The 10,401-nt window shown below is 55.1% G+C and overlaps 1 protein-coding gene across 2 annotated transcripts; it reads right to left on the reverse strand.

Moving 5' to 3' along the window:
* Nucleotides 1–314: 314 nt before the first annotated feature.
* Nucleotides 315–10,131, reverse strand: Xirp1 (xin actin binding repeat containing 1). 2 transcript variants are annotated; one of them, XM_052724333.1, is made up of 3 exons: nt 9,697–10,131; nt 2,984–6,383; nt 2,439–2,556 (listed from the first exon to the last, which is right to left on the reverse strand). In XM_052724333.1, the coding sequence occupies exons 2-3, from the start codon at nt 6,377–6,379 to the stop codon at nt 2,548–2,550; spliced, it is 3,405 nt and encodes a 1,134-aa protein (XP_052580293.1). In that variant the 5' UTR covers nt 6,380–6,383; nt 9,697–10,131; the 3' UTR covers nt 2,439–2,547. The 2 variants fall into 2 exon arrangements, with proteins under 2 accessions (XP_052580285.1, XP_052580293.1); XM_052724325.1 differs by having other exon boundaries at nt 315–6,383.
* Nucleotides 10,132–10,401: the final 270 nt, after the last annotated feature.

Consider the following 10,401-nt stretch of genomic DNA (forward strand, 5'->3'; position numbering starts at 1 on the left):
TGGTATACATCTCTCTGTGTGTATGTGTGAGGGTGGTACATGTTGGTAGTTTCCATGTGTTTGTGTATGTACTGTGTGTGTATCTGAGTGTGTATATGGAGTGTGTGTGCATGCAGAGATCACAGAACAGGGGAGTTGCGGGCATTTCTGTTCCCTGACCTACACTGTGGGGAATGCTGGTTCTTCTGTGTCCGTACTGCTAATGTTAGAACAGGCACCTGATGATCATGATTGTTTTCCCGTGTGAGCAATGACTCTGGGGCAGGCACATACACAGTCTTTTACACACACAGTAGAGAATCACCTTTGGGTTTATTTGGGGGTCATATTTTTTCCATTTGGGATACAGAGTTGGGGTGATGGGAGCAGGAAGGGCGGTGTACTTAGCTTCTAGGAACACTGTTTACTGCTAGCTCTTTCTGTGTGATGGGGAAGAGGCAGGCACCCAAGTTTTTCTGGAGCCGTCTGCCCAATCTCTAAGAGACCAATGTCACGTCCAGTCCAGTCAGCCCTGGTCTTCACCAGGGATTAAGACAGCCAGATTCCATAATAAAAGAGACAGAGGGCCACGGTCGAGGGGTGTTTCTCCAACTTTAGGCAACGAGATGCAGATTCACAGGTGCACATGTAAGCTGGGCTAATGTGCATGTGCACATGCTCCATTCTCCACAGGCATCTGGCAGGTCCTGTCTGTCCCACCCATCCAGCGCTACTCTGTGGCTGGTGCCTTTACTTTTCTTGTCTCTTTTTTAAGAACTGGACCTGACAAGGCAAACAGCCCTCATCAGCTCTCTGAAGAGCTCCATTCTTCTTGGTCCTTGCCCCATATGTGCTGGAGGCCGGCCCACGCCTCAGTCCTAGAGCTCTGGGGGAGGTACCCGTGCTGGGTGGGAGACAGAGGGGCTCACAGGGCAGCCGGCTGGATGTGGCTGCAGGAAACCTAGGCTATCTCAGCTTCTGCCACATCACTGTTGAACCTGGAGGAGCTGTGTAGGAACTGCCTTAGCAAGGGAGAAGTGTGGAGTCGGAGCTGTGGGCCGGGGTCCATCAGCGGCTCTGCCTGCTGGGTAATGGTGGTGGAGGAAGTGAGGACTGTATTCCCAAACTGGTCCATCTCCTCATACTGTTCAGTCACTGTTTTAGTGGCTCCATAGGACTTGGAGCTAACTGACCCAGTCTGTAATTCCAGAACATTCTTTTGCTGCCCCGTGGGCTCAGAGCCCTTGATAATCATCCCAGCCTGGTCCTGGATATCTCTCTGGTAGAGCAGGGCTTGGCCTATGTCCTGAGCAAGGTGTGTGCTTTTCCCTGAGATATAATGGCTTCCCTGAGGGCTAGAAGCTTCTGGAAGCTTCTTGGTAGCTGATTGGATAGAGATGAAAGTGGGGGAGGAGGTAGAGCCTTTGCAGGAAGGTGGGACTTGTTGGAGGCCGGACTCCTCCCCCCTGGAGGGAAGGACATTCGATGCTGCCTGACCTCTGACCTCTGTGTGATTTCTGACCTTGCCTTGACCTTGCTCCTCTGCATGGCTCTGACCATTGCCTTGATTTTTGACTACATTTGCATCTTTGGCCTGACTTAAGCCTGTAGGTCTGGTTCTGCTGCTGGTGGAGACACTGGCCTTGTGTGCAATGGGAACTTTTGGCGTTCTCTGTGGATAGTCCCTTGTGTGGACCTCAGACTGGAGGCTAGACATGGAGCTAAGAGCCTTGTGTACCGCTTCTTCGATGTCCAGCAGCCTGGCCAGGGTCTGTTCCTTCAGCTGGGCAACCTCTGTACTCACCTGAGTCAGTTCCCCAAAGGCCTGCTCCACTGAGGCCTCAGTCTTGTGGGGTGCAGTGGGAACCTGAGGGGTGTCCCCTCCCAGCTGGGGTACACCCTCAAAGAGCTTCCGCAGGGCCTGCACATCCACACTGTGGGTTGCTTCCTTTTCCAGGGCTTGTACTTGGCTTAGGAGGCCCTGGAGCTCTTGATGGCTACCTTGTACAGTCTCTGGCCTCTCGGCGGTCTCCTGCTTGGAACAGTCCTTGGGCTGCTCTTTTGGGGAGCTAAAGTCCTTTTGTGGTGGGTCGAAGTCATTGTTGAGGCTGTTGCTGCTGGGTAACTGACCCCTGCTGGGCCTGGAAGCCATGGTGCTGAGAAGTTGCTGAGGCTTGGCCTGGGTCTGTCCCTTGGAGCGTTGGGCTGGAGGCAGGCATTCCGGAGCTGTTTTGGGAGCTTTGGCTGATTGAGGGTTGGCTGTGTATGGCTCACCTGGCTTTTTGTGCTCTCGTCCTGCTTCTGAGACGTCAGAAGAGACCGCCAAGGGCTTGGGCAGCCTATGAGGGGGGTGGACTTGGGTTAGATGGGGAGGTTTGGGAGGCACTGGGGGTCTCTTTCTTGGAGACGGGGTGCATTCCGGTTTGGAGCTTTTTGTCTCTGATCCCTCAGGGGTTTTCTGTCCAGCAGGTCTGTTGTGAGTGTGAAGAAGGGGGTCCTGCAGGGGCTTGGAGGCCTGCCGGATGGAGTCCTCATGGTGGTGGCCTTGAACTGGGTGGTCAGGTTCTGTCACAGCAGCTGGGAGATTAGGAGGGGGAGGAACAGAGGCATTATGGGAGTGCAGGCTGGCACCTGCTGCCTGGGGTTTAGATGTTGGAGTGAGGTGAGTGAGAGGGACAGTCTTCAGGGTAGCATCTGCTGCTTGAAGGCCCTTAGGCCAGATTGGGACCATCACTTTCCCCAGAGGTCCCCAGGCCCTTTGTGTATGACCCCCAGGCTCCTGATATCCTGGCCTGGGACTCTGACCTGGTTGTGCCTGGGGTGGGCTGGGATTGTGGGCAGAGAGCGCACTCTCCCTGTTCCTTGGCTGGGGCTCTTTTTCAGAAAGCTGGATAGCCCCAGGTGGGTCAGAGGTCCTCACAGGGTGAGCAGCATAGACACCATCCTGTATGGTCACCCACCCCCCAGGCAGCCCTCTGGGGACTGCTTTGTTGTCCCCACTGACCTTTCTGGGGGCTGCTGGGATCCTGGCTTCACTTCTGGCCACAGGCCTGATGCTGCCTTGGGTAGCCCCAGTGGCAGGCTGAGTTGATGCTTGCAGAGGAACATCTCGGCTAGGCATGGAGGTGGCTGCAGGGTCAGAGCCCCGTGAATGCCTGTTCAGAACTTGTTGGTGCAGGCTTTGGGCCTCTGCGGTTGCCATCCGCAGATTTTGCATGGCTTCCTGGAGATCTGGGGTCCCAGACCCTTGAAGGGAAGCTGTGGTTCCCTCTGGCCCTCCTAAGGCTGCCTTCCCCGTCTGCCCGGCAGGGCTGGTATCTGTTTGCTTTCTTACTTCCTGCAATGGAGTCTGGGCTACAGCTTTCCCATTTGGAAGGACCGCTTTTCCAACTGCCCGAGGTGGAGGTGGGTAGGGTGTGGCCCCCGAAACTCTCAAATGCCCCATCTCCATGGTGGGGTCTAATGGGGCAACATGTATGATGCTCTCAGTTGGGGGGAACCTCTGGGACTCCTCACTGTCTGGTATAGAACTTGGGTCTGCGGGTGGCTCCCATCGCAGACTGTGGAGGCCTGTCAGGTCTCCTTTGTCTATGCAGCTGGCCAGCAGCTGCACACTACTTCTTTCGGGGCCCCTGCTGGTTAGCTGGGGCTGAAGGGAGTAAGCAGTCAGGGCCACCAGGCCCTGCCCTGTCTCCTGCATCACCAGCCCCGTCTTGGCCACAGAGACTCCAAGCCCACAAGCCAGCAGCTGTTGGAGCGCAGGATCCATATCTTCAATATTCCCGGTGTCACCTGGCCCTGGCAGCTTCAGTGGGTGGAGCTGGAGCTGGCCAGCTGTGTCCTCCTGAACCAGCAGTCCCTGCTGGTCCACATCTGCCCGACGCAGCACTTGGCGGACGATCCTGGGGAGCTCACCACACACTAGCTCCTCCTTCTGTATGTAGGGGCGCCCTTGCCCTGGGCTTGGGAACACATACTTGGCAAGGCAGAGCTCCCCTGGCCCTCGGGCTTCCATGAGGATTCCTCCATGGTGCAGGATGCCAGGAGTGGCGTGCAGAGTCCGAAGGGTTCTCTCGGCTGCTGTCTCCTGCCTCTCTGGTGTCCCACGATCTGCAGAGCCTTTAGGCTGTTCTTCCTGGAGGTTGTCTCCCCTGATGCTCTCAGCTGCCAGGGAGCCCATGGGGCAGTTCTCAAAGAGCCAGGTGAATTTGTGCACAGAGCCTGTGGGGATGGACTCAGGGCTTATCCTGGCCTCCTGCGTCTCCTTCTTGCCTGCCTCCAATGCCTGGAAAACCTCTTTCTGCCGAGATACCTGCCCTGAAGGAATCTCCACCCGGCTGCAGTACCTTACAGGTCTTCTCCCACAGGGCTGGCCTGATGCCTGCAGAGATTCAGTCTCAAAGACATGTCTGTCTGTCTGTCTGTCTCTAGCTTGGACCTGGCTAGTTTGCAGGTGCTGTTCTCCAGAGTCTTCTATCTGGGTCAGAGATTGGGGCCCAAACATCCAGGTGCACGACTGTGCTTCAGCCTTGCTCACGGGGTCTATGACCTCAGATTCTTGTTTCTCGGCCAACTCGCTCATGGGGTAGGTCTCAAACAGCCAGCGGATGGTCTGCACATCGCCTTTTTGGGGGAGCTCAGAAGGGGGGGCTTCTGGACCCTTCCCATCCTCCTCCTGTCGTTTCTGCTGCTCTTGTTGGTGGATCATCTCCAGTGGCTGTGTCTCAAAGAGCCACCGAGTGGTGCCAACGTCCCCGGCCACCACTTCCTGCCGAGTAATGCCTCGTACCACATCGACAGTACTGGGACTTCGACCCAGCTGGTCTAGGGGCTGTGTCTCAAACATCCACTTGTAGCCCTGTACATCACCTCCAACTACCTGCTCTCTGCTGACAGACGTCAGGGCATGGAGCTGTCCCCTGCTGTCCTGCATGGCATATATGGGGGAATCTGCGCCCTGGGACTGCTCAGCAGAATCAGTTGTTTGTGCTCTGCTTATATTTCCACAGGTTGAATGCTCACCCTGCCCGATGCTGTCCAGGGGAAGGGTCTCAAAAAGATTCTTGAAGGTTTTGACGTCCCCCTTCAACCCGTCATTCTGGGGGACACCCTGAGACAGAGGCAATGCTGAAGTGCCATCACTAGATAGACAGTCAGTCATAAGCCCCTCACCCTTCTGGTGACCCACCCGCTGCAGATGACCCACTTGGACCTGGTCTCTGGGAGCATCCAGGGGTTTCGTCTCAAACAGCCAGAGTGTAGAGCGAACATCACCAGGAATCACCTCCTCCTTGGGTGGAGCCTCTGCCCCGGCTTCTCCTTCCCCTTTCAGAGTGTCCAGGGCGCAGGTCTCAAACAGATGTCGCTGCTGCTGAACATCTGGACCAGGAGGGATGAGATCTGGAGACGGCTGGAAGTCCTTCTCGTCCACCAAGATCTCACGGATGGCATCCAGAGGCTGCGTCTCAAAGATCCAACGAGTCGCACTGACATCGGGCAGGGCTCCCTCCTCAAGGGAGATCCCCCGAATCACCCGCACCTGGCTGGGATCCTGGTTGAAGGCATCCAGAGGTCGGGTCTCAAAGAGCCAGCGAGCTGACCTCACTGCATTGCTTTGGATCTCCTCCCGACAGGCAGCCTTGACTTCGTGGATGGTGCCCTCTGCATCCTGGATGGCACAGAGAGGTTCCGTCTGAAACAGCTTCACCGTCTTCTTCACATCACCCTTCAGCTCCTGAATCTCCGAGCGCAGCTCCAAGGGGCTCTGCTCCTGGACAGAGGGGCGGGAGCCCAGCCGGTCCAGAGGACGTGTCTCAAAGAGCTTTCTGGTACCCTGTACGTCCCCACTGGCTGCAGGTTCCTTCATGGTGGCCTCTGTTGCCTCCTCCTGGCCTGCCAATGCATCCAGTGGCCTGGTCTCAAATAGCTGTCTGGCAGCCTGAACATCACCTCCGGTTGGCCGGGGTCCAGCTGGCTCCTGATCTGAACTGCTGGTAAAGGAGCCTTCCTCAAACTTCCGAGAGGTGGCCTGAACGTTGCCACCTGACACAGGTTCCTTGGCAGCTGGCCTCTCGTGGTCACCAATGGCATCCAGTCGCCAGTTCTCAAAGATCCAGCGCATACATTGAACATCACCTTCGGTGGGCTCTTCTGAGCCCAGCACCTCCGCCAGGTCCTCAGCCACAGCTTCCTCGAGGTTCTTTCGAAGCTCAGGGTGGATGTGTTTGTAGAGACGGCGGAGCTCGCTGGCTTGCCGCTGTTGCTGGAACTTGGAGAAGGATTCCTTGGGTGGTGGCAACGGCAGACCCTCCAGGGCTGGGGGAGCGGGGTGGGGTAGGTCCTTTCCAATCCTCATTTGGACGGTTGGTGTAGGAGCTACCTGCGTCTGGGCATCAGCCATCCTTCTGAGAAGAAGGGGAAGAGGTGAGTGGAGTGAGGGCCAGTTCCTGGGATGACTAGCAGGAGAAAGGCCCAGGAATTGTGTGACTCTTACTAAGGGCTGCCCTCCTCTTCCCCCACATCTCTAGCTAGCCAGAGGCTCACTCTGCCTGGCTGGTGTATCCGTCCATCCCTCCGTCCGTCCGTCCATCACCGTGAGCCTCTGCTTCCTAGTCTCATCTGGGTTGCTGGGATCAAGCAGGGCACAGCTGGCCTCGAGATGCTTTCCAGCCATTGAAGGGATCTGGATCTCCAGTGGGTAAACTGGATGAATCATCTACACCTCCCTCTGTCAGAATCGTATATCCCCGGGAGACTCCCAAGTGAGAGCTCTGAAGAACCCTGTCTTAGGAGAAGTCTAAATGAAGACTCATTTCCTATGGTGGTGAAATTCCCTTGCAGAACACCAGAGGGCGGAATTAGCACGTTGGCCAGAAACCTTTCTCCAACCTCCACTTCCTGGCTCTCAACTCATGCCAACCTTTCCCAGGCCCCTGGGTCCACAGCCTTTACTGGGAAATAGAGTTCCAAGGAGAGAAAGTTGCTCATGTTTAGGCAGAGCCAACATTTGAATTCCAGGTCAGGGTTTTCCTTTTTACAGACAGGATCTCAAGTAGCCCAGACTAGCCTCAAACTTGCTGCGCAGCCGAGGATGACCTTGAACTTCCAATCCTCCTGCATACCCCCACCTTCCAAGCAATTTGATTACTGGAATATGCCACCATGGTAGGTGCTGGGGATTGACCCCAGGGCTCCGTGTATGGTAGGCAAGCATTCTACCAACTGATCCACATTCCCAATCCGGAACTAATGGTATCCGAGGTTTTTTTTCTCCCCACAACTCTTGGCCATTAAGGATGAGAAACACGAGGCCCAGAGTCAGGTCCTGCAGAATGAGTTGTAGGCAGTGCTGACTTGGAGACCCCAGACCTTACTGAGGGCCTGACCCCTAAGAAATAAGAGGGTTGGATACGTAGGGCTTTTTTATTGGCCACAGGGCCCCTCTCATCCTCAACGGGCACCCCAAGGAGAATTGGGAGGTGACGTATCCAGGCTGTGTGCATGGTAGAAGATTGTGGGATTAAGATCCCTTCAGCCAAAATGGCTCTGGACACGAGAGTCCTGTCCCCGGCCCACAGAGAGCCCTCCCTAGTGCACATGCAAGCATATTTTGGAGAGTCTCTAGGGCAAGGCTTGCGGCCAAAATATGGATCCTAACCCCTCCCCTTGCCCCAACCAGCTTCCAGCAAGGCACACCTCTCCCTAGCTCTCCTCACTCCTCAGTGGCCACACACTCCTGCAGCCGTCTTCGGGTCTGTTTCATGTATGTCCTATCTGTCTTGTGACAGGTGTTATGACAGTCCCCAGAGGCCATTAGGGAAAGAATGTGAACTATGTGCTGCTCTGACCCACTGCTCCACCCTGCACTTGGCACTAAATATAGCTGAGGTCCATGCCTCAGCCAGACTTCATGATACTCAGGGAGGTTCCAGCTCAGCCATGCCATCTCCTTCCATACTTTGGGCTCCTAGGAGACTCTGCCTTCTGCTTCCTTTGAGGTGTCAAGGTATCTGGCCTGTAGGCCAACCTGGAGGATCCCCATCACGCAGAGATCTGAGGGTGTGGGATGAAGCAGGATTCGGGTGACAAGTACAAGACAGACATCCTCCTGTCCTTCTACCTCAGAGGGAGAAGGGAGGGCTGCTTGCCCCACCCCCTCCCTGGTCTGTCCACCATGGATATCAGGGTCCTGAGGAAGTGAAGTCTGACATTTTCTGCCTGGGCCCCAAGCAAAACCTCTGGGTGGTCCCTCTTGTCTCTGAGCTCTGATGAGGGAGACCACACACAAACCCATGCTCTATCTGATCACCATGAGGGTGGCTTGAGCAGATATCCTACACAGATTACCAGCTGCACCCAACCCCAACTCCCAGGAACCCCCAGAATCCTTGCTAGGGTCACAGAGGTCAAAGAGGTCAGAGTTAAGGGTCCTCAGAAGCCAGTGAGTCTGAATGCCTGTTGTTGGGGAAAACAGGCCAGTGAGGGGGCAGGAGCTGTCCGTGGAGGCCCAGCAAGTGGGTGGAAAAGGCTGAGGTGAGTTTTCTGGCTCCTGGTCTTCCTAGCTCCACTCCTGGCCTGAGACTCCTACAGACAGTTTGGGGCCAGGTTTAGGATATAGTAAGTTTCAAAAATTGTCCGTGCATAGGTCTCCTATGCTGAGACAGACACTCAGGACCACCTACTGCTTACTTAGGACCACCCACCTCCACCCCAGACCCCTCTTTGGCACCAGCCTGCTCTGGATGCCTACTGCTGGGTAACTTCAGACCTGATCATCCATTCTGCCTTAGACTTAGTTTGAGGGTTTTTCTCAAGGGGAAGACAATGGCCTGGGACGAAGTCATCCTACCCAGGCCGCCTCACGGGAAGCTGCTCACAGACTAGCCTGGGCACGAAGTCTCTGGGGCCATATATGCCAAGATTGTCACCAACAGTGCTGGGAACTGGGCTTGCCCAGGCCGTGCTCTGGCTTTCTTCTATTCCTGGCCCCCGTCTCCCAGCTTTTGTCTGTCCCTCTGTCCTGAGGTCCCTGGACTGACCTCAGGCTTCCTGGGGAGCAAGCCCCGAAGCAAGAGGAGTTCCATATTTGCATTTTTATTTATTTTTGAACAGACTCTCATCTAGTCCAGGTTGATCTCAAACTCAATAAGTGGTTGAAGATGACCTTGAACTTCAGATCCTCCTGCCTCTGCCTCCCAAGACTGAGATTCACCAACTAAGCTGTGTCCCAAGTCCATAGCTGCATTTTAAAAATTAAAACTCCAGGGCCGGCAAGATGGGTCAGTGTAAAGGCAGCTCCTCCTATTTCTGAGGACCTGAGTTCTGTTCCTGGGATCCACATACATGGTAAACAGAGAAACAATGTGCTCTGATTGCTACACTTTCACTATGGCACATAGACTCACTCACATACACACAAACAAAAATGTAATTAAAAAAATCAAAACTCCAGGTGACCACCTGAAACTCACTCTGGATTATACTAGATCAGAGAGAATCTGCTTCTTGGGCCAGCCTGTAGTACCCACAGCAGCTGCTGAACACATACAAATCCTTGCTACCATCTAGAGAAAAATCTTGGTGGAACTTCTCTCTTGGGGCCTGCCCGGTACACCTGTGCCCACATGCTTCTCAACATCTTCCCGATAGGCTCACTCCTGACACCCATGCTGCAAGAATCAGAGGGCACGGCCTAGAGAGCTGGGGAGGGCTACTCACTGAGGGTCCGGTCGGGTGCTTTTGGGTGTCTAGCGGGCGCAGCCTTGGAGTCTGTAGTCCTTGGGGTTCTCTGTTTGGTGTGAGTTCAGTTCTGTTCCTGGGTCCCACGCCTTCTCCCTACCTTGGCTCTGGGTCTCTGTTCTCTGCCAGCCAGGCAGCTGCCTTTATCTGGCTGGCTGGGGGTGGGTGAGGCGGGGGCAGGGAGAGGCTATGTTCGGAGTATTAAGTGGTCCAGTTATTTTTAGGGCTTGTGGAAGTCAGTTTTCCATCCTGGGGAATCAGTTACAAGTTCTTTGGGCTGAGGAGGGGTAGGGTGGAGGAAGAGCTCCATTCATCCCAAGTCTGCCCCCAGGATTGGGGTGGGTGACTCAGTCATGGTTGGAAACATCCAGACTATTTTGAGGGGATGAATAAGGGGGTCACTTGACATATGGGTGTCCCTGTCCTCTCATCCTGTAGGCTCCTCTCTGTGCTAGAGTGTTGTTGCCAACGTGCCCGAGCCTGGTGGCTCCCTGAAGACAGGACAAGGCTTCTCATCATCCATCTCTACCAGAGTAGATTTTTGAGTAAAAAGCCCAGGTCTTCGTCCTCCGATTCTCTCTGTGCAGAAAGAAAGCTGGGCTGTCTCCTGTCCATTCTCACCCTAGCTCCACAGCTCGGGTCTGCGAAGCTATGAGAAAAGTAAACTGAGAGGACTTCTGAAGG

The sequence above is a fragment of the Peromyscus californicus genome, unplaced genomic scaffold (genome assembly GCF_007827085.1).
Source record: "Peromyscus californicus insignis strain IS unplaced genomic scaffold, ASM782708v3 Scaffold_11__1_contigs__length_118956290, whole genome shotgun sequence".
Classification (NCBI taxonomy): domain Eukaryota; kingdom Metazoa; phylum Chordata; class Mammalia; order Rodentia; family Cricetidae; genus Peromyscus; species Peromyscus californicus.

Bases quoted from the DNA above. Each gene is read 5' to 3' on its own strand.
- Xirp1 (XM_052724325.1), bottom strand. From the start codon at position 6,379: ATGGCTGATGCCCAGACGCAGGTAGCTCCTACACCAACCGTCCAAATG.